The sequence below is a fragment of the Gallinula chloropus genome, assembly GCF_964237585.1.
Source record: "Gallinula chloropus genome assembly, chromosome: 6".
NCBI lineage: Eukaryota > Metazoa > Chordata > Aves > Gruiformes > Rallidae > Gallinula > Gallinula chloropus.
Window position 1 is genome coordinate 33,433,087 of NC_140091.1, and position 25,670 is coordinate 33,458,756.

At 36.7% G+C, this 25,670-nt stretch overlaps 1 protein-coding gene across 4 annotated transcripts; it reads right to left on the minus strand.

Moving 5' to 3' along the window:
- Positions 1-234: 234 nt before the first annotated feature.
- Positions 235-23,765, minus strand: PTBP2 (polypyrimidine tract binding protein 2). Of its 4 annotated transcripts, none has more exons than XM_084266146.1 (11): positions 23,619-23,765; positions 23,094-23,237; positions 19,707-19,871; positions 19,519-19,629; positions 10,582-10,777; positions 4,018-4,157; positions 2,505-2,538; positions 1,964-2,056; positions 1,370-1,586; positions 1,201-1,278; positions 235-1,050 (listed from the first exon to the last, which is right to left on the minus strand). In XM_084266146.1, the coding sequence occupies exons 1-11, from the start codon at positions 23,748-23,750 to the stop codon at positions 921-923; spliced, it is 1,440 nt and encodes a 479-aa protein (XP_084122272.1). In that variant the 5' UTR covers positions 23,751-23,765; the 3' UTR covers positions 235-920. The 4 variants fall into 4 exon arrangements, with proteins under 4 accessions (XP_084122272.1, XP_084122271.1, XP_084122273.1 ...); XM_084266145.1 differs by having other exon boundaries at positions 235-1,053; XM_084266147.1 differs by having other exon boundaries at positions 4,018-4,172.
- Between the last annotated feature and the right edge of the window lie 1,905 nt (positions 23,766-25,670).

Sequence of the window (25,670 nt, forward strand, 5' to 3'; positions counted from 1 at the left end):
AAAACACATGCACCATTTCCTGAACTAGCTTGACCAGTCTGTACATGCTCAGAAATCCACAACCATATTCCATATCTTAATTACAAACTAAAGATGGCAATATATATTGAAATGCACGTAAGTCATGTCAACTTCAAAAACATCTACGAAAAATATTCAGCCACAAACAAGACATTACTTAGTGCTGACATTTATATGATACATCCCACAAGAGTGTGTACGAAAAGGTTAAGATTCCACAATGCTTTTCACGCAGGGCTCGAAGTCACAGAATTCACTTTTTGTCCTTGTAAAAATTAATATTCTGTACCTTGTTAATTTGAACTAATGCCTACGTTCGTAACTGAATCTAGACCAGAACCATGGAATACAAAAGGCCTTTTTTATAAAAAAAAGCGCAAAGCATCGACTAGCAGAAATCAAACATCACCATTTTACTCTTTCAGCATAACGCATCTTCGCCAATTAATAAGAAAAAATAAGTGACGAGCCAGCAGATAAAGAAATCTATCAAGCAGGAGAAAAAAAACTTAACCTTTTTACACACTCCTGCCTAAACATATTTAAATTTTCATGTAACAATGTGCCCCAGACAACCAAATTTCCTTTCCACTAGCTATGCAATTCCAGCAGTACTAGTTTTCCCTTTTAAGGCACGTACGTCAACTAAGTTGAAAAACTCTGGGTTTAACTTGAAATCTTCTAAACAAAATGATGGTTTATCTAAACAACAGTTGAACAACAGCAGTTAGTATCACTGCTTTTGAATTTTTTTTTTTTTTAAACAACCAAGGAATGATAACAGCATGAAAAAAATTAAAAAAACCAACAGAAGACAAACTCTGGTCCCCACTTTCCTGAACAGTCAATAGGTGACAACACCAAACAATGCAATACACCCTCATTCTCAATCTGCCTTTTTAAATAGTAGACTTAGAGAAAGAAACTCTCAGATGGTGACTTTCTCCGAGGTTGTAATTGTGAAGATCAATCAAAGCCTGAATAGCTTCTTCTACTGTTGACATCTGAAGAAGGGCCATCTTGTGATCTCTTCTGAAACAAAATAACGGCATTAGGAACGCGAACACTACAGGGTGTGCTCCTAATGTTCGCTGTTCTCCAGCGCTTCTCCTTAGGACATGACACAGAAACGCACTCAGGCAGCCTTTCGTTAAGGCTAGGTACAGAAAGGTTACTTACTGAAAAAATTTAAATGCTTTCACAGTGCCTCCAGTGTTAGCAAACAATGTGCGTAGATCCTCTTCTGCTACTGACGGTCTACAGACAGAAAGGATACAAGCATCAGCAAGAGGTCAGCGTGCTGTGGTTCCCCCGTGAATACCACAGGGTAATGACAGCCAATACTTACGGAATATTGGAGAGATGAAGGGTTGCAGAAGGAGGGAATATATTTTGGAAGTTTTTTGAACCAGGCTTCTTGAAGCGATGCAGGGGTGAATTACCAAAATCTTTAGTCAGCCCTTGGTCATCAAGTCCCTCTCGAGGTAGTTGTACTGTTTGGTGTTTAGAAAGGGTAACCCGAATAATCTTTCCATACATTTTTTGTCCATTAAGATGGCTCATTGCTGAAAAAGACAAGGTTTATTCAATTCAGTGTTACTTTTCAATAGGCTGTGGTGTATCATACAACCCAATAAATAAGAAAAAAACCCAAGTAAACCAAAGGTCAGTGTGCTAAGACTGGAACAAAGAACTCTGTCTGCAGGATGTGCATGAGGATTCATTTTATTTAAATACCACACGAGATTCAGCTGTTGAATTAATTTAGGACGTTGTGCAGACCTTCTGAAATACAAATAGATGTAGGAAGGTTCTGGATCATGTGGGTAACCAGGATAGAAGACAAGCTGACAAAGGTAAACATGCTTAATTCACCTGATTTTACACAGCGTAATTTCGAGTATGTAGACTAACGGGAATATAAACAGAAAACTAATCTTACCCAGCTGTGACTGGTTTCCATCAGCCATCTGTATAAGAGCACTGTCTTTCTTATTGTATAAAATCTTCACACGCTGCACATCACCATAAACACCTTTTCAAAGTCAAAGGTAACCCAAAAGAAAAAGTTCATTTTAAAGCCAGTCACCAACGTAATACATTTTGACATATCAATGGAACACTCAGACAGCAACAAGATCACTCGCTCAAACTCAACACTCTCACAAATGAATAAAGGAGATAAAGATTTTGAATAGTGAATTTTGAAAAGAATAATTTCTGATAAACCCTCAAAGCTATGTGAATGATATTAAATTAAAGACCATGCAAAATATATTAGCATGCATTAAAAGAAAATTTGTGTCTATGGAGAGTTTTAAACAGCAAAAGAAAAATAGCAAAAGATTTACTATTCAACTTTAAGCCAAAGTGCTAGCTACAAATAAGAATTAAGGTGAAACAAACAAAAATAAAAACCAAAAAAACAAAACAAAAACCAAAATTAAATCAATAATAAAAGTATAGTGCTAACAATAACATACCGAAGAGGGTAAACAGACTTTGGGGCGTAACCATCTTTAGAAGGAGAGAAGAGCAAGCAGCGTAAGACAAGAAGAGAGAAGAGTCGAGGAAGAGCGGAGATGAACAGATCATCCATAACGAAGGGTGGTTCCCGCAGAATGGTGAGGTGGTCATGGATCATGGTTTCAAGGCGGTTAATTGGGGCAAGTTGGTCCGAGGAACATTTTGTTCAAGCACAGAAGCATGAACATAGGGAATGAAGACAGGGAACACAGACAAAGACCAGGAGAAGGGTAAGACAGGGAGGGGCGTGGGAATTTGGGTAAAGACAAGGAGAGGGGAAGTTGAACACAAAGGGAAAAGGATGAAATGGGGAATACAGCAATGCAGAAGGAAGAAAAAAAAAAAAGGAAGTGGGGAACAAAAAAAAATAAAATATAGGTCAGTACATAGGAAATGCAGGAATTTGGTCAGAAAATGGTTGGTTTATGTACTGTACAAGAAAAACTGAGTAAAATGTAGTCACCCAAGACAAATATGGGTAAAGTACATTCATATCAAGAGTAAACTACAGCATTTCATCTCAACATGAAAATAAATCAAAAAAGACATGCAATAGAAATCTTAAACTTCGATCTTTAACTGCGTAAGCATGGCTGGCTATGAAATGCAGGCAAAAATCTTTCAAAATGGCACTCTGATCTAAAACATTTTAACATGCAAGACTGTGGATGACAAAATAGTACCAGATGATTAAAAAAAGCTTAATGATTTACAGTGACAGAGGCCAGTTAAAAATGGAACAGCTAGACTGATACAAACTTCCCACATTTCATACCAGCTTTCACAGCCATCAAAATAAAAGTACAGGACAGTAAAAATGCAAACTTAAATAAACCCCTTTAGACTTCAGAGTTAGCAAGAAAGGTACAGTTAAGGTGAAAATGCTTTGCCACTATTTTTTTATTATTATTTTTTAAAGACAAATGAGTAACTGCAAAGAAAAAAATTACTAAGAGAGACTGGAAGAGTGCCTCGTCAAGATCTTTGGGAGAACCTTCAAAGAAAAATGTGTTAGAGTAGTTCACATAAATTAAGACCTTAAAATGTGAGATATAAGCATGAAATGAAACAGCAAACAATTAGAAGAAACAAAACAGAAATTCTAGTTTATGTGATTATAATTGCAAAAGAAAGCTTAATTGCTATTTTGTAAAAACAAAGCTTTCAATTCAAATGTCAAACATGCAGTAGTTACCACATTTTTCTTAGAAAAAATAGGTAGCCGACTATCAAAGGACATTAAGTTGTTAGCTACCTGGGAAAACAAAAGTATTTAACAATAATGGCTTTAAAATTAACTTTGGGGGATTATTAAAAAAAAACCAAACCAAACCAAAACCCAAAAACGAGCAAAAATACTTTGAGCTTAAAATCCAAATGCAAGAGGCCAAATGCAAAAAAATTATAAAATACTGACAAATGAAGTGTGACTAAAGAGGGGAAAAGTAGTAAAAGAATTGTTTCACTGACCTCTTCATTTAAATTGCTAACCAGGAGGACTGTATTGCCACCAGCTGAAACTCCAGGCATCCCCACACGGCCAGCAGCAGCAGCTGCAGCTGCAGCAGCAGCATTCGGAATAGCCAAAGGACTCAGTGCTCCTGGAACAGCTGCAACAGGAAGCCCTAATTTTAAAATAAAGCATATTTTACGAAATACACACAAGTCATTTAAAAACATACCTATATCAGTAAAAGTGCTGCATACAACCCTCTACCAGGCAGAGCAGTCCATCGTTAATCATCCAATGGGTTGTTAAATTAACATGAAGAATAGAAATGGGATTTATTTTTTTAATTCAAATTGCATCAAAGTAGTGAGGTGTAAAAGTACATTCTTTTCAAATGAACAATGTTGTGCACCAAAACTCTCCACTGTACTCTAAAATGCATCCAGTGTCTAGTTTATAAAAATTGTCAAAAGTCAATCAAAGCAGTAAGAAGAAACACTAACTGTGCTCTCTGCATCACTACACCATTATTTTCCATCACCTTTGAGAGGCATTCCTCACTTCAAGCTGATACTTCATCCTAACACTGCAGCTGGCCGTGCAAAGAGGCTTATGTATCTCAGAGCCTTAGCATAAGCAAGGTGAGGGGGTAACCTAAATTCAATATGCAAGACAGCACCTCAGAGTATGCTCTGTGGCTTCATAATCCAATTCCCTGAAGTCCCATGTTACTGTTAACTAAACATTCAGCTGTGTTTTTATTTTTGTTTTTCCAAGGACATGTAGAAACCTGCTGCTGTTCCTGGTCAAGTCACTAGGGTAACTAGGTACTGTACACAGTTTATCTAGGAAGAGTTTTATTATTTGATCAATATTTTATTTGCACCTTTTACAGAGTTCAGTAAAAGGACACTGACACAGTGTATAAATATGTAAACATAACTTAAGGATTTTATTTTCTTTTACTGCAATTGGTTTCTCAGATTTCTGTATTACTGAAAAATTCAACTGTTTGTATGACCATGCTAAGCTAACACAAGTTTCTTACCCACCTTCCAGTATGCCAGGTAGACAGTCTAAGTAGAACCTTTATGTTATGTACCTAAGACTACTCTCCTTCCCAGATTCAGTTTTATTTTAAAGGAAGCCAGAAGATGAAATAAATTCTTCCATATCAGTCAATGCCAAAACATTAAGCAGATGAGAGTAAATGCATTCAGCCACTGATGTGGAAAAAATAATCCCAGATTCAGTACCAAAAGGAAATGGGGACAAAAGGGGGTGAGTAAACAAGGTTACAGGTTTTTTCTTCATTTATCTTTTATTTTCCTAGAAAAGATTTGTAGTTTTATTCCACTTCTTTATTTATGTTTTGTTACATAAATGTTTGAAAAACAATACAAAAAAGTATATTTTGCTGGCATGGCCAAATGAGGCCTCAAAGGGAACAGGGTATCTATCACCACTTATATTAACAGTATTACTGATCAAGCACTGAAAAATATTTTCTGGTCATTTCCAGTTAAACCCCATACAGAAGAAAAAACAGGAAGTGTTCAAAGAAAGGACAAAGATATGGAGTGCTTTCCAATAAACTTTAACACATTAAAAATGTTGGCATTCAAGGGTCAAAACCAGACAAAAAGAAAATTCAGAGTAATGACAATTCTAGTCATCTCTCCTGCAGGACTGGAGAAAAATCTCCTGGAATCAAAAAGCAACTAACATGATCTTTTCATTCCATATATGTGGTATCTGTGGGGCTGACTGTAATGAAAATAATAATTAAAAAAAAAGGAGGAGAGCGGGGACAAGAACCAACACTATTTTTACTTCCCCCCTTCCATCCTGCAAAAACAAGATTTGAGACTGTATTAAATGGCCTGTGGAAACAACAGCCAGTTACATTAACCAGTGACATACAGTATGTTCTATCAGGTAAGCCAAGCATGAGCTACCGAGAGGTTAGGGAAGCACTCCCCCAGGTATGCTACTGTATGATCATCTGTTATGAGGGCGGTGCTAGGTCTTCCATCAGAGAACACAGAAGTAACACCAGCTGTCAGAGAAAGGATATGAAATTAGCTGGACCACTGCTAGTCCAAGCACAGCAATTTTGTCCCTCAAAATCCATTTTGTGTGAAAGGAGAGTGTAACACTATATACTTATGTATATTAATAGCAAGACAAAAATCTAACACAAATACGACACATGCTTTGCTCCTGGGTTAAAGCTGTGGTAGATGATGCTTATTCCCAACACCAGACTAATGCACAAGCAAACCTGGGAATATCAAATTCAACTCAAGCAAATCTAGAGAAATCCAGCTGAGTTTTGGACACGTACTTCTGAGTGCTTTGCATTGCATATGCTGAATGTCACGTTTATTTAAACTCAGCTACTGTAGAGGCCACATAGACAGGAATGTGAAGGATGACAGATGCCCATCTGAAGAGAAGCAACTTATTTTATGGTAGGTCAACTGCAATCATTTAGGCATTAGAGCATGCCAAGAACATTTCGGATCTTCTAGTGTGTCTATGCACCTTTCCCTAACCTTAGAAGCTTTAAGCCAGTCCAGCATTTTTAGGAACACAGGAATCTAAAGATGGCTTGTGAAGTTTTTATGGCTCTTTCCATGGAAATCTTAAGAAGGAGCATTAGCATAAAGTGCTAATAAAGAACGGCAGTGGTGACAGCAAAGGATAAAGCTGTGGATGTCCTAACCACAACAATGCATTTCCAAATATAATATTAAGCAAATATTTAAATTGGAGTTATGGTATTATTACATATTAGTATTTGCAACTGTAAGTAATTTCTTGTTTGTTGTGGTTCAGTGTAATACAGTTGCTGTTTATTCAAAAGTTTGGGGTTTTTTTTCTCTGTAAGATCTGTAACTTTTGGGGGATGCAAGAGGAGTATGTATGTATTTTTCACATGCAAGATGGAAAAAATGAAAAAAGGAAAAAGTCAGCCCTCTGCTTCTGATAATTCATTTGGTTCTGTTCATTAGTGATTTTCTCCTTCTTTCAAAAGATAACAAGACTCATTGAAAAGATGTCCAATTTACAGTCTCAAAGATTTCTGACACCTTGGTTTCAATACAACTGAGGATGTAGTAAATGAATGAGTAATGATGCATGGAGGCCAGGATCATCTACTTGACTGATACGTTTCTAACCGATTACATAGCACACGCAGACCTCATTTCTTGGAAAGGTCAGACAAATTACAAACCCACAGAAAACACAACTCTTGTTCTGCAGGTCTCCACTGCACTCCGATTTGCTATTCTGATTTAAGCAAGTCATTTTTCATTTTAATAAACACAACCTGTGTTTTGATTACTAGTTATCATGCAACACTGCTTAAGATTTGAAAACTTACCTGAATCTATTTAGAAATATTAGTTACTTTGTCAGCATGATCAATTGGTATTAGAAAGCTTTGTCACTAGCTTCATTTTAGCTTCTAACAAATACAGACAACGGGTTTTTGCTTTTTCCAGATATTAATGAACATAAGTAATACTTTTTTACCTAGCCTTTTTAGGTCTCTCCTCAATGAAGTGTAAATGGAGCATGTTAGCACTATTTATCCCCTCTCAGCATACCATTTGCATGACAGGTACGTAGTAACTCTGAACTGGATTTTGTCCCTAGTCCTGTTCTGAACCCTGCTTGTAGCTTTCTGTTAAGTAACCATATCTTTTTTACTTGTTACTCTCCTGTTTCTTACACTTAGCCTGAATCAGTTTGTGGTAGGTTCTTTTAAAATCTCTGCATAGCAGCCTGTGAAGCTGCAGGTGCTACTGCACTACATCAGTTACATTTACTGAAGGGAAGGGTTAATTCCATTCAGAAGGAAACTAAGATATGTAATGGTTTAGCATTGATGCAGATTTAAACACCAGCACTCACATCCTGTCACTGAAACTCAGCTCACAAAATGACACTAAATCTAAACCTCACCTCTGACAAATACTTACAGTATACCATAAAAAAACACCACCAAAAGGCACCAAGTAGCACAACTATCCAGCATAACACAGGCATAAGTTAGAACTGTGGCCTTACCACATTTTCTGTTAGCAATCTCATTACAGACATGTAAGAGAACAGCCACAGGTTCCACCTATGGCATTCTTTTTGAGCGTGCAAAAGAACCTGAAGTGCATCACATGAAGCTCAAAACGGAGCTCCACTCTTTGATGGAGAAAGATGCTCTTTGGGAACCATCTGTGAATAGGGCATGGCAGACACTCTGAATACATATCTTTATCAACATTACAAAAATAAGAAATCGAAAGGAAATAAAATTAAATACAATGTAAAGATGGCAGAAAACAGGACAGGGATTGTCACTAACACTCTGCCATATTTCACACATCATAGTTTGCCAACCTCTATCCTATAACTCTCTGAACTTTTAAGTTTCCTCACTCTTCTCAATATCTGAATAAAAAAACAGCTATAAATTGTATGCACGAGCTTCCATTTAGGCTTTGAGGGTTTTTTCCTATTTCCTTTGTCCTTTCTCATGTCACTAGTATTTTGTGCCTTTTTGCATATTAACCAGCTCAGAAGAACCCTGTTCTTCCATATTCTAACAAGCACCATTCCCATTCTGACATCTATCCAAACTGCCAAGGCAGTTTTGCAAAGTTTTTCAGCTGTAGAGCTCAAATTCTGTAAAAACAAACAAAAAAGGCAACTAAGGGGGGAAAACCAACCCAAACACCACAAACCCCAAATGAGACAAAATCAAACTAACAAGAAATCACTGAATAATCATCCCCATTTGACAGATGATGTAATTACAATATACCAAGCTCACCCAACTGGCCACAAGCAGAGTTAGAAAACGCACCCAAGTCTCTTTCAATACGATGAATGTTTTTAGAGAGGAGAAAAAAAAACAACCAGGATATATCATCTCCAATACTCATTAAAATAAACATGACTGACTTCCCTGATGCTCTGAAAATGCCACACAGCTGCAATGGAAGTTACTCATGTTGTGTACCTTTTATTTTCCTGCTGCTTGGAAACACCATGCATTTAAAGAGGTCCATCCAGAGGGTCAGAATTAATAAATTTAATTAGCTAATACAACTGTCATCTTCATAATTTCACTATCAAAAACCTTTACTATACACAGAAGAATGTGTCTGATTAAAATAAAATGGTTAGAAAATTTCTGTAGTTTTGTAGAGAAAAAAAAAACACAAAAGCATCTAAGGAACTTTCAAGCCTAAAACATTAGAACATAAACTCTGCTAAAGTCAGTGGCACTTGGTCACTATAACAAGCACAATATCCACAATCATTTAATGTATCTGAAGTTATGCAAGGATCCAAGCATCCTCAGAGTGCACATTAAACTGGTAATTTGATGCATACTATAAGTATTATACACAAAGAAATATGTTAGTAAGCTTGATACTGGAAATCAACTTCTCAGGATTCAAAAGTGTCAGAATTAGTTACATAGGTAATGCTGCATTTGGCACTATTTTATAAATCTTTAATTCTCTCCTCTCCTAAATCACTGCTTTACAATACCTAATAAAGTGAGGCTCATTAATAGGTAGCTTTATTTTGCTTTTGTCTCATTACTACTCATACTGCAGTCCCATGTCTGTGTTACAGTCATACTGTGGTGACAGAAGAATTACCAACTGCCTCGAGCACTTCTACTGTCTTCATCTCTATGGTGACAAACTTCTTCACAAGCACTCATTTATCTTCCCTATCATATGGGAGATTTTTATGCAATAGGAAGTTAAAAGAGAAATAAAGTAAACTAGCTACAGGTTTTGCAGAGACTTCAGATTATTACTGTATTTTTCTTTCCAAAACTTCTGCTGTAGCTGCAAGCGATACACCATTTTGCAAGTCATACTGGAGGATGTGAAGTCAAGCACTTCCAAAATTTGTGGGAGGTGGGTGTGTGTGTAATTTGCAACTAGATGCAACATCTTTCAAGTAACGTGATACAGCACAGCATTCAGCAGCCTTAACTGTAATATTCACCCTCTTCCCGAGCTCACATCTTTCAGTGTGTGCCTTCTAACTTCTTTAACACAGAGAAAACAGAGGCCCCTCTACTACAGTAGCTCTGACTTACTTTAAAGTTGGCCCATCCTGTACAAAGCATGAAATATTTAAGCAAAAAGCATAACCTTTCCTTGCTGAAGAAAATTAATAAAACGTTAGTTTCATAACCTGATACTACAAATAAGCATTAGCACGATTGAAACATGCAAATCATGTTAAATTTTTGTTAGAAACTTGGGCAAGAGGGTGGGTGGTAGCAGTTGGCAGAACTTATCAAAGAGGGGAGGAGAGACTTTGGAATAAAAGTAGAACTAATTTGACTGCCCCTTATACTTTGTGCATTTCTTGTTTTGTCCTATTTTCTCATTCATTTATGCAGAACTTCTAAAGACTGTATCAGGCAGAACCCTGAATGGGTTTTTGGACACCACTGTAATTTAAGATCTTTAATTGTTAGAAGGATTAATACAAATTTTCTTTAAGTTACTTTGCAATACAGAATAGGAATGCCAGAACCATACCTAGAAGCGAGGTCTCCTTCGCGAAGGCTGCAGCGATGGCCGGGTCCAGCGCTGGCTGTCCGTCCCCAGACGGCAGATCAGGACGAGTGTAGTCCCTGCTTTTATCGTTGTTGTACTTGACATTCAAATTCACCAATTTGGAAAAATCAATCCGTAGGGTACAGCAAGCATTATAAATATTTTGACCATCTAAGGCCTGGAAAAGGGAGTCAATGGATTTTAAAAATACATAATACAGGTTGACTGCACAACCTGCTTTTTTAAAAACACAAGGTCAGCTTTTATCTGTCTTAGCATCTAGATTAAACCCAATTAAGATTAAAATTCAATCTCTCTTGACATGATTCCAGAAGCTCGATGTTCACCTCTCTTACCTAGAAACTGTTTATGCAGCAGGAGACATCTTAACTCAAACTTTAAAGACAGTCTGTAGTTTGTTGAATTAACCTGTACTCTATAGTACAGTCCTAGTGCCAAGTAAGTTTCTCAAGTTTTCTCAAGGAAAAAACCCAACACAGAAGTATGCTTTTACACAGAAAACTGAGGAAACACATTTTTAAATCTATACTTAAATACCAAGTTAGACAGATAACTGTTAAAGCAGAATATTTGCATTGTTCTGCATGTTTTCCTTCCTACCGTAAAACTGAGTGCAAAATTGAAAGAAAAGTAGCCTAATCTGCTACCGTAGTATTAATTACCTTTAAAAGGGTAGTAACAAAATGCCATTTTCACAATTAATTGGTACTTCTGAAAGGATGCAAATGAACAATAAAATCCACATGACATGACATCCCTTAGAAGTCTATGAAAACACTATCTAAAAAGGCTTAACTATATATATTTTGTCTATTTTTATTATACATCAGGCAAACTGATACACCTGTATTTTATGCCATATACATTCTGGGCATACCTTCCTTTCACATGAAACACTCATAGCTAAATATGAGAGATTAAAAAATGGAAACTTTTGTAACTTTTATATATTCTTAAGAAATGCTAGAAAGTGAAGATATAGCTCATCTTATAAATAAATCTATTCAATCAAGTCATTATGTTAAATACAGAACTACCTTACATATATACACATTAGAAACCCCCAAATAAAACATACTTTCAAATACAAAAGTCTGATCCTTTGTTTCTTTTGATTAATGCTGGTCTGAAATGTACCACTTCTGGACCTGAGCTAGCTCTTGCACAGCCAGCTCAGTCACAGCTGCAATGCACTTTCCAACACATTCAAGTTCTGGTAGGACACTATTTTGAGCCAAGCACTGCACGAACCAAGCACTGCATGAACCTGGTGTGCCTGCTGGGCATGGAAGCAACACAGCTATTTTCATACAGTGAGGCATCTGGAAATGGAACATCCTGCAGACACCCCCCTGCTAGGTCTAGGCCAGCAATGCTGTCCCTTCCCACAAAATGTATTATCACAGCTGACATCTCCAGGGCTTGTGAAACCACTTAAAAGAATTACCACCATTAGCAGTCAATGTACAAGAATAAGTCAGTATTATTAGAAAATAAAATAATAAAAAGTATAGAAACCTGACAATCTAGACATTGTCACAACAAATACTTAGCAATTAAAGAGAAATTCCTCTGCTTGAGATGGCTAAAACAACTTTTTATACAATACTGGCAAAGCAAAATCTACTATCTTACTCAGAATACAGGCTCAGGATTAGTTCTGTATTGTTGGGGGGTGGGGGTGATAGATGTCACCATTATAGAACACAAAATTTGTTAGCTTTTCTTTTAAACTGTGGTAAAAGAGAGTCCAAACCTCCTCATGCCGGTATTTGGGAAGAGAATCTCCCTCTAATACTTACATCTAAAAAAAAAAAGTACATGCTGAGAATCAGTAACCACTTTTAGAAGACTTCATACTTTCTAAAACCCATTAAGAGATGGATTAAAAATATGTCCAGTTTACGCAACCAGGAAATGTGGTATGAATGAAACCAAAAGCTTTGTCCAAATATCAGGACCATGATGATACAAAGCTCCAAGTCTTTAAAACCCACTCAAGATTGATATTATATGTCTGTGTGGAGTCTGTAGACACACTGATTACTGGCTGGCAGAAGGCTGCTGATGAAAATCTTTTAGTTCTAAAAGGTAGGAAACCAAAATATACTCATGTCTCTAGTTTCCAGGGAATTCAATGTTTAAAGGGAGCCACATAAAAAACTAAAACTTACACTGCAACAGCAAAACTTCCTCTTTCTGGCAAACTGAAGAGAACAAAAGCATATACAAAAGAATACTGCACAAGAGAAACCCCTTGTAGTTGGGAGACAGTCTGAAAACCATCCTGAACCAGCAAGGAAGGAGTCTTCTATTAACGACACTATTAACAAGCACTGTAGTCACACTCCTTGCAACAAATCTAAACCAAAAAACCTCAACAACCCACCTCTACCAGCAACATCACACACCTCCAATGACAATGCACAAAAGACTACCAGCAACTAGGGTTTTTTCAAGATTTACTGTTCCCATGTAAAGTCACAACTGGGAATGGATGTGACCTGATCTCCTCCTTATATGACAGTAACAGAACAGGCAGCAAACCCTCAAACCTTTTTCTTCTCAGACAGACATCCTGGAAAAAAAATGGTAAGACAGTAGCCATACTGTTAGTGGATCTACACACAGACATCTCAAAGAACTGTAGCTACTGCTAAGAAACATCTCTTTAAGCATCTGTCTATACATACATTCACATGTGACACAGCAAATACCATACACATGCCAAACCAAGGAGATCAAACATCATGGGACTCTTCTGCAAATGTACCATTCTTTATCCTTCCTGTGCCAGCAAATCCATTACTTAAGACTCAATGACAGAAGTATCAAAACTTACATCAATATATCATACTATGTGTAATGATACTCAATCATTTTGAGGCTCCTGCCTTCCCTCCCTCCCCCTTATTCCTACAAAGTACCCCTCTCTTGGGTACTTGCCCAAGGGGGAAAATGATTTAGGTGAGTGGGGCTCATGTCCTGCTAGAAGCTTGCCAGCAGATTCCTGGAAAAACACGCTGTGGTATTTGGAGCACCCAAACAAGACAGCTAGTAGAATATGGAGAAGACCAACAGAAAATAGTGGTATAATACCAAACAAAAATCCATTCCAGGTTCAGACTAACACAGAACCCAACACGAGGCACACAAGCCTGAACCAAAGACCTTAACTCTACAGTGCAAACACACCATCATCCGTACCAGTTTCTTTACGGCTACTCAGATTGCTTTTGGTAGGGGAAAAGATCACACACATACTCCTCCCCCTAAAAAACCCACCAGAAACCAAATCCAAAAAGCCCTGTACCAAACAAGCAAACAAAACATAACTCCTAGTAACTGGGCATGCTGCATGGCTGTACATCAGCTACAGTGGTTAAGAGAGAGAACCAACCAGAAATCAAGAAAATCACAATCCCCAATTCTTGTGAAAGTTCCAAAATAGTGGAGATGGCTGTCAAGAAGCTAGCATTTCTAGGCAACTACTACTGTAGAAACATTCCAAATATTTTAAATGGGTCTTAAAAACCAGAGTTATATTCACAAAGAATCCAAAATCTGCTCATGTCTCAAGGCAGCACCTTTCACTACAGACAAGAACAATCAAGCACGGGCTAACTTTCTCCCTAGAAAAGAGCAGAGCCAGCCTGGGAAGTTGAAAGGGTCCACACACATCTATGACTGTCACAGACAGCAAAAAACAACCATATAGAAAATAGCAGTGAAATGGAGGTCTGCACCACAAAACACAAAATGCTCTCATTTCCTAAGAAAAATGCCAAACCACTGTCTTTTTGCTCATGGCAGCCAGGATCATGGAGATGAACACTGCTGAGAAAAGACCCCACAGATTAACAGGTGAGACAACATTGTTCCAATAAAAAAAGTTGTTCAATAAAAACAGTCTTTTGTCCTGCTAATGAGCTCACCAGCCACACACAAGCTTTTCTACAAAAGGACAGTAAGAATTCCTATCCTCATGCTTGTCTTCTCCTTTCCCAATGTCATTGCTGATGATGACACAAGCAGGAGCAACAAAGGCGATCTCAGGTGGCATAAAGTACCTTACAAAAGTTAGAATAGGTAGTAGCATCCTGAGTGACTGATGCAGCTTCTTCATGCTTGTAAGACACCTATTGCATGTATCAGACTCTGAAGCAGAGGAAGAATATTCCTGGACTCATTTCTTCTGTCAGACTTTCCTCATCTGAATTAAGGGCTTTCTGATGTAATGTGTAAAATTCACTGCTGCTCTTTTTTACTTTCAGGCCTCAAGATACCTGAAAATCCTTGTGAAATATCATTCTCTTGAAAAGTGCTATATTCATAGGAATTATGCTCAGATGAGCTTCTCCCAAGGCCTGCAAAATACCACCTGTGCAGTGAAACGTCCCTACAGGAGGGTCAAGGTAGCCCTCTAAAATCAAGAAGAGATATGCCACTTACAATAGTCTTTTGCTAATACACATGTGGTATCTATAAAACAGACAAAAACACAGTTTGGAAGACAAGAAATTATTTCATGTTTGATATTCTCATCATCGAATTCAGAAACAGAGCCCAGAGATTTAGCTAGCAGATACATCTGGAGACACACAGCTTCGAGCTGCAAGTCTATCTGCCACTCTTTGTCAAGCACTGTAGGCACCTAAGATGATCCAAGACATGGAAACAGATCTCTTATGGGGTTCCTTGAAAGCATTTACCAAGGTCTGATAAAGACAAATCAAATTAGAGTGGAGAGGCAACACAAGAAACCTGCTGCCTTCCCCCTAAACTCATAAGGAGAGAGAGAGAAAAAAATCTAGTCTCTATTTTCCTTATCTTCCCAGAGCACACAAAGCAGGGAATAACTGCTTAAGGCACTAAATAAAAAAATTCTTACAAAATATATTCCCTATCAAGTACGTACCTCAACGTAACTGAAGGTTATATAGTAACTCTCTTGGGATAGATGTGCCCCAAGTGCATCCTACAGATACCCATTTGAATAAAATTTATTTCTTTTGAGACAACTATCTTGGATATGAGAAGTTTCTGTGGCTAAAATGTGTCTCAACCACATTCTATACTTCCTTTTTTTAATGTGCAGTTCCTTGACTGAAGGACCAGTTGCATTAACTTATTCTTTTCTACAGAATTGGAAAATTCAGGAAACAAACACTTGCTGCACTTCCTGCTTTTTCTGATACAATGCTTTTTTCTGATACCATCCAACACTCTTCTGTTGACCTGAACATTACTTATCATTTCTGATTCAAGATGCCCAAAACTTCTTAATGCAATAATCATGAATAATTGCCCTGAGTTAAAGACCTTATCTGGAGATGCCCTGAGGAGCTGAAGCTGCTGTTACAGATTTTAGGGCAATGTAGCCTGCCAGAGATCCTTTGCAGACTGTTGCTAGTGCAGAGCCATTCTGAAGCTGTCACTCAAAACAAATAGAAAGGATAACTCTTGAATTTAGAGTCAAACTTCAACATAACCTCTGTAGACAAACCCTGAATCACCTGTGAGACAAGCAAGAACCAACCGGCGAGCTACAGTAGGAACTTTCAACTACACTTGTGATACTTTTAACCCATGTTGGGTCAAGATAACTGTCATGGGCTATATATGACTCGCAGCTAATCCTCCATGGACAAGGCATTAACAACTGTGTCAATATCCAAGATTTGTCAGAGTACTTTTGGTGCTTTCACACAAAGGCAAAACTTGGGATTTGCCAGCTGTTCAGATGGAAACACCAGCACTCTAATCTTTCTATGACATACCAGATTACTGGTATTTAAAAATTTAAGTTTGCTGCTTATGTTGTGGGTACTGATCATTTACTATGAAAATGAGCTCTTTTTCATGCTTAGAGAATCTCCTTGTGCATACAGACATCTCTGGGTCCTCACCCTGCATTTTGTGAGGTGAAGCACAGTATTCAGAGCTCTCCTGTTGCACATTCTCTGATCGTTCTCCAGCTCATGGCTAGGCTGCTGCACTGCACAGCACCTCCAGTTTGTCGTCTTCACTTGTTGGTGTAACAAAATATAATGATCCCATCTGAGGGATCATGATCATCATGATCATCATGACTCAGTGTAGCCATAATCTACTTTTATAGGAAATTAGTTTCTCACAAAGCAAGTGGAGCAGGTATGCAATTTTTCACTGCTTGCTCATTCAAACAGCAGAAGTGTTCCCATCGGGCTAGAGGCTTCGTATTGTACATTCTTGTCAGTGTCACTATTTTCTCAGAACCTTCAAATGAATAGCATCTCTCCTTGGTACTTATATCACTTGAGTTTTTCAAATTGCTCTTTAACTTCCTTAATAAGTCTTCAATTTCTATTAAGGCCACATTCTGATTTCCTGTGAAGAGTGCCAGCGGAAAATTAAATTTCCCCATTATCTTCTATAGTAACAACTGATGGAAAATGAGTATTTCTTTATTCTTTTACCATGCTTTTAATTGAACTCCATGCAACTTAAGAGTAGCCATGGCATCCTCTTACTTACAGACATCCTCTCCTACTTCATTTCCAGATGTATTTAAACTGGAGAGGTCTCTTCCTAACATTTGACTGGTTCTTTCCTTTAGGTATTTTTGTCTTGGTGGCACTTCATGTTTTACCACAGTAGCTCAAACATAAGAACTATACCTATTGTACTTGATTTAATTTGGGAAGGTAGTGGGGAAATCAAACCTTCCTTCAACTTCAGCATTCTTCAATACCTGCAGGTGGTATTACTCTTAGCATTTTGTCTATTCACATATAGATTGTTTAGAATATGAAACTATAAACCTGACACTGCTTCAGTTTGTCACTATGATAGGCTCCAAGATCACTCAACAATGACTGTACATGCAGGAATCACTGTTATTCGATGAAGTTTAGTCACACAGGAGCTACCACTACTGAACCTTCACCAAAACATGCAAAACTGCAGAAACAAGTACATGCACTTTTTTTTTTTTTAATTATGACAAATACAGTATCCCACGAGCTAGGATCAGTTTGTCAGAAGTAAACAATAGCAAGAGACTCTTAGGTTCCTTTCATACTTTTACATACCTCATCCTTTTGTTATTTTGTCACTTCTTTATAATATACTCCTAGAATTACACTGATAATTTTCAAATCACTACAATCCAATTCAGAGATGCCATCTTTTCCATTACATCTTCTGAAAGTATGTGTAAAACTCAAAAAATGAAGTCAAAAAAATATATCACGATGTCATATTTGCTTAAAGAATGCACTTTAAAAGCAACATTAACATCTATTACTGAAAAATAATATTCCAAACATGAATCTAGAATGAATTGTAACATTCTGCAACACATCATTATGCAACTGTTTATCAAATATTTCAAGTATCAATCTAAATGACTACAGCCATATTTCTGTAGCAACTGCAGGATAAAGATCTAGTTTCTCTATTACTAATTTAAACCTACTTACAACCTGGAAGTTGTGTCCCATTCAAGCAAATTCTTATGAAGTACAGCAGCATATTTGCATCTCCCTGTATTCTGAGACACAACCTTGTATCTGATATTATTAATCTCTGAAAATTATATTCTTACTTTAAACTGTACTCCAAATCTATAAATACTTCCAGAATACTTTTCAGGAGTCAATTTTCTTAAAGCAGATCATCATAAATCAAGTTGCAAAGCTTATCTTTGGCTAACTTTATTTCTCTCAATTTTGAAAAATGTCCCTCTTTTCTGATTGCCCGTGTCAACCACCTCCCACCTTTAATCAATACCCAGTATTTCATTTGGTGATGAGGATAAAAATAATCAAGTCCTTTATCTCAATATAATTTCATCATTCTTTACACAAGAAAACAGCCTATTTTTTCTTTCCTCTACTAAGAGGTATTTGTTGCCAAGTTAGTCTAAGGTGTGAGCTTTTCACTTTTTCCTGAAGTTCAACTGTTCTGTCATCTATGAGCAATAAGCACTTTTTATGCTGCCAAACAGTACTTAACCAGCACATCAACTTTAACCACCCTTCCACAAACCCAGACTGCCCCGAGAAGGTTTGAAAATACAAATTAATTCCATTTACCTCTTGGGAAAAAAATAACAATTAAAAAAAAGTATCTAGCCATCCCCTTTGGTTCAACTTTCCTATTGCCACAGATGTGAAGATACCCCTTTCAGTTAATTCAAAACATCTGGTCTAGGTAACATGCCATTGATCTTTGTCACAGTTTATCCACACGCTTTCTCCTGCTATGAGTGAAACCAGTTACCTGCTCTTGCTTCTCCTACCCACGACATGAGAGTTTCCCAAAAAACAAAAAGATCCCATCCTCATCTGCCACTACTGCAAGGCTTCTTCATTGTCTGGTCCCATGAGTAGCCTGCACTTTCTCTTCTGGGCATTTATAGTTGTAATGAAGTCCAGATTATTTTTTTATTCAGGATACTAGAACTAAATGTTTTCACAAACCTATAGCCAATCCAAAAGTCACATCCTTGGTTTGAGGCTTAGAAAGTATCTACCAACAATAATCCAATGGGTTTATACTAGATCTGCAGTGAATTAATTAAGCCTCAACATTGCATCCTATGTTTTAGTTCTTGCTGGCATTTTCACTACTGCAGTCTTGCATATTACTTCATCTCTGTGCAGTCTTATATTTGTTAATAATTATAGATGTTAACCATTCTTCAGACATAGTATCCTTAAACATAGTATCTTTAAACACTGATTTCACACAATGTAAGAACTACTAAATAATTCCCATTTATTTTTTTATCTAAAAAAAACCCCTCAAGTGCTAGAAGAGCATGACATAACAACATGTACCCTGTTAAATTAACATTTCATGAACATTTAGAGTACAGTAAGATCTCCAACTTTAAAAGAGAACTATACTTACTAGTTTTGCTTGCTGTGCATTTACTGGATCACCAAACTGCAGTAAAGCTTGAAACTGGTTATTCTTTGTGAATGTGATTATCTTCAACACAGCACCAAATTTAGAGAATATCTGCCAAAAAACATTGTAAGGGTTTACACACAACTTCCGCCCAATCACTGCTCAAGTTAACACGGAATTTGGCTTACCTGATGAAGCACATCCAGGGTTACTGGATAGTACATATTGTCAATAATTATTCTAAGCACTGGGCTCTGAGCTGGAGTCACTGCACTCTCACTAACAGTGGTCCCGCTGATGGGAGCGTTTGTTGCCTGCACAGCCGTCACTGCCTGGAGAACAGCTTGGGCCCGCTTAAAAAAAAAGACACAAGACAGATTAAAATAAAAATCATTATTTCAAATTGATAGCTAGAAATTAATTAGCAATATTAACACAGTTAACTTCAGAAACAGAAAAGAAGCTACTTATTTAAAAACCAGAGCTACAGACATAACACAACAGAAGTGCAATGCAGTCCAACTCTGTGAGAAGAGACAATGAAATTGAAAACGTCAATTAATCCTTCTGTCACAGTAAGGAGGCACTTCAAATGGCACCAATATCAATCTTCCTAGTAGCAAGTTTATTGTTCTACTAGTAAGAATAAAGAAAATGAGGATTTTGTAGGTTTCAGTTTACAGACTCCCCCCAAAAAAACCCTACACAAAAAACCCAAAAACCAAGACTACAGAATCCAGAAGTATTTATCCTATTTTTAAGAGATTGTACTGAAGTTTGCACTACCATCTTAATTATGCAGAAGGCTTTGAGGGGAAGGGATAAGAATAAATTAACACTTCCAAACTTTTCCTTTTTAACACAACAAAATACTACACAAGACTGATAAGCATCAGTAAGTAGTATCCACAGAGATGTAAACGAACCGGTGTCTGATACCTGTTCTCTTTCATAAAAACAAAACCTCCACGTGTGGGGATTCTCTGGGTTTTTAAAAACAAGCAGGGTTTTAGGAATTCAAAGGTAACTACATAATGACATCACAAAAACACACATCTGTGTAACTACTTCCACTGCCAAAACTGACAGTATCAGAGAGATGGTTTTTCTTCTGAGAAAGAAAAAGTGCAGAAAAAAGGATTTCCATTTAATACTTTCATTACAATAACCTTATGAAGTAAAACAATACAAGAGACAAGTGAGCATGCCAGGTAAAAACAATAACCACCATATTAACGGATATGGCATATTTTAAAGGTGTGGGAACTACTAGACAATTTCATGTCTTACAACTTACATGATACTCCTCATACTGACACGAATCAATGAGTAAGGAAAGTTTGGGGAAAAAAAAAAAAAAGACCTGGTGAACACTACTTGGGAAATCAAAATTTACCTCTATGTTTAATGTTAATTACTGTAATTTTGTAATTGTAATCTTTTGAGAACATGTTTCCAAGTAACATATGAAATGCACAACTTGCAAGATGGCCAGATACTTACTCCCTACTTTTTCTGTAAGGACAGAAGCACACATCAGTTAAAATGTACTCAAGGTAACTGGAAAAGTTTAGACTGTGTAACTCAAAGAACCAAAAGCTGTGAAGTAAATTTTAACACAACCCTTGTTAGCTCTACAATAGACAACAGAACGTTAAGCTTTTGACTAATTTCACAAAATTTGAATTAATTTTAAAAAGATAAGTTACACCATTCAGAAAGAGTACCATTCATTTATTTATTTTTTTTCTAGATGTTGCTATGTCTGTGCAGAAAGACTAAACCCATGCATTTTTGACAGGCTGATAATTAAAGAGAATTACTGTTACAGAGGTCATCCTAGTTTCAATTCTTTTGAGTCTAGGTAAATTTATGAAGTAAGATAAGAGATGGTTGCTTTAAATCTGAGTTTAAATACTGCTCTCACAGTGTTTTGATGTCTATCAAAGAGATTTTCATAGAATTATAAAGCTGAAAGGAAAACTTAAATGGTCCCTTTCAGGTCTGTTTATTCAGAGCCAAATCATTCTGACTACACAGCTAAAAATAATCTCGGAAACTACTATTACTGAGAAATTCAGAATATCATAGCTAAACGGAACTTTCCCCACTTTCATTATTTCTAAAGGCCTGTATGTTTAAAAGTACCCCTTGGTTAAATATATTGTTTTCTCTCTTCTTTATAGCTAAGATATATGCAGCTTTCTCCAACTTTTTCTTCTAACTTTCGAGTTACGTGTGCTCACATACTTACTTCTTCCTATCTTTCTGCTTCAACATCCAGAAAAAGACAATTTCAAAAGGAATTTGGCTGGATGTGAAAGCTTTCAAATACAGATTAAAAAAGTAGAGTGCAAGCAGTGTCTATATCACCTTGCATTTACAGAATGCCTCATGAGATAACAATTACAGAATACTTACTGCTAAGTACCTATTCATATTATTCAGTTTTAAATTAAAGAAATAGAGACCTAGAAGAGTGAGAATATGTTGAAGCTGGGCATTAATGCATATGGTGGCAGAAAAGCTACTAAAAAGTCTGCACATCATGTGTGTCGAAAAGGTTGACACATGAAGTACACAAACAGTTTCACCACAGATGCTAGAGGACAAGGTAAGAGACAGCCCCTGCATGGTACGTCCACCCGTTTTATGTGCAGGCACAATTAATCTCTTCTCTTTCTTCAGAAGTAAAGGAAGCCATTTACTTTAGAAGTGACTTGGAGGAGTTGGGGGGAAATATAACTTTTTCTAAGGTATCTTTAACATACAAACTATCAGAAGATTCTAAGGAACTAGAATATTTAGAAAGATCAACAAAATCAACACTACACTTGATCTGACCCAAGATGTCTTTACCAATAGACTACCCTGAAATTGTACAATTTCAATCTTAAAAACTATATAACAGCTAAATTATTACTATTTACATACCTTACCCTAAGCCAGCACACAAGTAACAAACTAACTGGATATTCATATGTCTTTTGCAACATTAGAAAAAAAACTTAAGCAATTAATCTTAAAACAAATCATCTGACTCATGGTAAGCTGATGTCTCTTTAATCCCCTACAACGTGTGTAAAATGTTCACCATGTACTTTTATTAGTTTTCCTGTCCTACTAAAAACTTGGAATAGGTTCTGGAGAGGGAAGTGCAAAACTTTATCATGACTGTATTTGTCTCTACAGCGATCATTAAGTTATTCTTCTCCAGGAACTGAGAAAACTGAGGTTACCAGAGCAATCATTCAAAGCACTGAAATGCAGGCATTGGCACTAGGGAAATCCAAATCAGCAGCTGAATCTGAAGTTTCAGAACTAGAAAGTTGATTTTTTTCATCCTGCAGCCTCTAACTGCAGATGAAAACCTACTTTATGAAAAAACATGAAGTTAAAAGAAACATCATCATAATGGATGGACCACACAGAAAGCACACCCCCTTCAACGTCAAAAAAGGTAAGACTACAACATGCAGAAAACCAAATGATTTAAACATATGCTGCAGGAGCCAAGAATGCATGCCTCATCTTCTACTGTCTGCATTTGTAATACTACATCACAATAAATATACCTGGTTAAGTGTGTTATCAGTCTTCAGTTCCTTATGATTGGAATACTGGATATAGATAGGTTGGTTACGAAGATGAGGAGTCACAGCAGAATAGTAATTAACCATTGTGATAGCTGCTTCTTCTGTAGCAAGTTCCAAAAATGCCTGTAATTAAACAGTTAAGTTTCAGTATTTACAAAGGACATAATCTTCATATTAGTAACACATTTTAACAAATATCAGTCTACAGAAGATGTCATTCTCTACATACCAACTGTATTTGCTAAAGTACTTCAATGTCTAAAAAATTAATCTATGAAGATGCAGGACTTAATGCTTATCTTACAGGTAACTTTTTGCTTTATATAGCTGCTAATCATACCCTGTTCTCAAAAACAATTAAAAGACAGTATAAGTTCATTTTTTAAAAAAAATAGGAAACAAAGGCTTTTTTAAAAACACTTACAGTTATATGAATTATTTCAATAGGGTTTTATAAATCCTGTCTAATCGAAGCATACTAAGAAGTGGAAAGCAACAAATTACCTGATTTTTCCCTTTCAGCATCAGGATGTTGGTTACTTTACCAAAAGGTAAACCTAAAGCAATAACTTCTGTTTCTGTCACTTCCCCAGGTAATTTCCTGATATGGAGAACGCGAGAAGGAGCCCCATCCATTTTATCGTCACCTTTGAATTTCTTGTTGTCATTACCATTGGCTGAAAGACATATTCAGACTCAATTTGAAAAGTTTACTGATGTTATTAGTGCTTTATTAAGAATGCTTTTAATGGTAAGTGAGATAATTCTTAAGTAAGCCATTTCTTTGATCTAAATAAAATTCAAGGGTTCAGACCAAATTCTGAATAGACAAATGTTGTGTAGTTTGATGAAAGGTGGACTGTTCAAGACTAACTCAGACAGCCCTCTGTGATAACTCACTTTTTTAAAAAGACAAAAGCCACAGAAAATCCTTTTCATCTCACTCTCAGTTAAGTATCTCTTATAATACCACATAAGAACATTACTTATGAGTCAGAATGGCTTGCATAAGACCTCTGAAGTACATAAAAACCCCAGTTACCCAGAATTTGTTTGAAAGAAAAAAGTGGTGGTGGCTAATTACTAGACGTGTTTGAGAGAAGGAAAGTTATAAGGATTGTTCACACTAAAAACCAGACACAAAAATTAGGAAAGTATCAAAGCAAGATGGAAAGCATTATTAATGCTGAGAGAAGGGATGACCCAGAGGATCACAAGAGTCTGATGAAATCCACAACCTCAGAATTTAAGGACCAACTAAAAAAAAAAATGTCCATTATGAACTACGGGCTCCTTTACAGAAAAGGAAAAAAAAAACTTGGGGGGACAGGGGGAGAGGGGAAAAGAGGCAGGTAGACAGACAAGATCATCCTAACAGAAGCAGGGAAGTATTAACATAACTGTACAAAGCACCAGAAAGATGCTATTCAAACTACTGTGCAGAATTATTGTATAAAATTCCAGTAAAAATCTGGCTTGAGTATATTTTTCTTGAACATATGTAACCAAGGGGTAGCCAGTTGGATGTAAAGTGCTCTGGAAAGCAGGCCAGCAAATAAATTTACTTTGGTTAGAAGGTCACACAACCAGTGCCTGCAAATATGTCAGTTGAGTAAACATGAAAAAGGGTCAAGAGGTAAAGAACGCTGTCATAAGACACATGGGATGATAATGAAATAATCAATACAAGAAATCAGGATGCATTTAGATACAAGAGAAGCAATTGTTAAGACTTCCCTTTTTCTACTTCTGGATAGAAAACATCCAAGTGTATATGAGCTATTCAACTGCTGGTTTCATGTTAAAAAGTAGTTCAATAGCTACCTCTATTTCCAAAAACTACACGAAATGTGACCAGTAGAAAAATATTCCTAATTATTTGGGTTCAAATTCAGGAGTTGATGGCTTATACCAAAAGAGGATTTTAAAACAAAATTAAAATTATGAACGAGACTGCTTCTATTTACTCTCTAAAGATGTAGAAACAATAAAGCAGTGGGGGGCAAATCAATAGGAAGCATTTATGTATGTTAAATCCTCCATAAGCCTGGTCTTTGTAAGGAAGTTGATGGCTGCAATTTCCAGAGGGAAGAGAGTAAAGTCCTGAATTACAACTCAGCTGTAACTACAGAATGTAATTCTGAATTTGTGCCAGGATGATCATTTACACCTAAGCTGATTCCCTGCATAAAAATACTGCCTTCAGTTATGACTTACTTGAGCACAGAAAGCTTTGCTAAGGGTATGCTTAAATCATCATCAAGAAATCAAGTTCTCAATCCAGTTTGCCTAAACCAAGCCTACTTATTCAAGATTATAAAGACATAATCAAATGGACCTTTATTTTTACAAGTCAAGAACATTCACACTCCAGACCTGGATTTAAAGAGCCAAACCAGGTATGATTTTTAACTACCTTTTCAATGCTATTAGGAAAATGGGCAAGCTCATCTCTGACTAAACCTATGAAGATACTTGTTACATTTTAAGAATAAGGCCATTCCATTACAGGAGATGATGGCCTAAGGATAAATCTAAACATCAGGAACTGCTTCC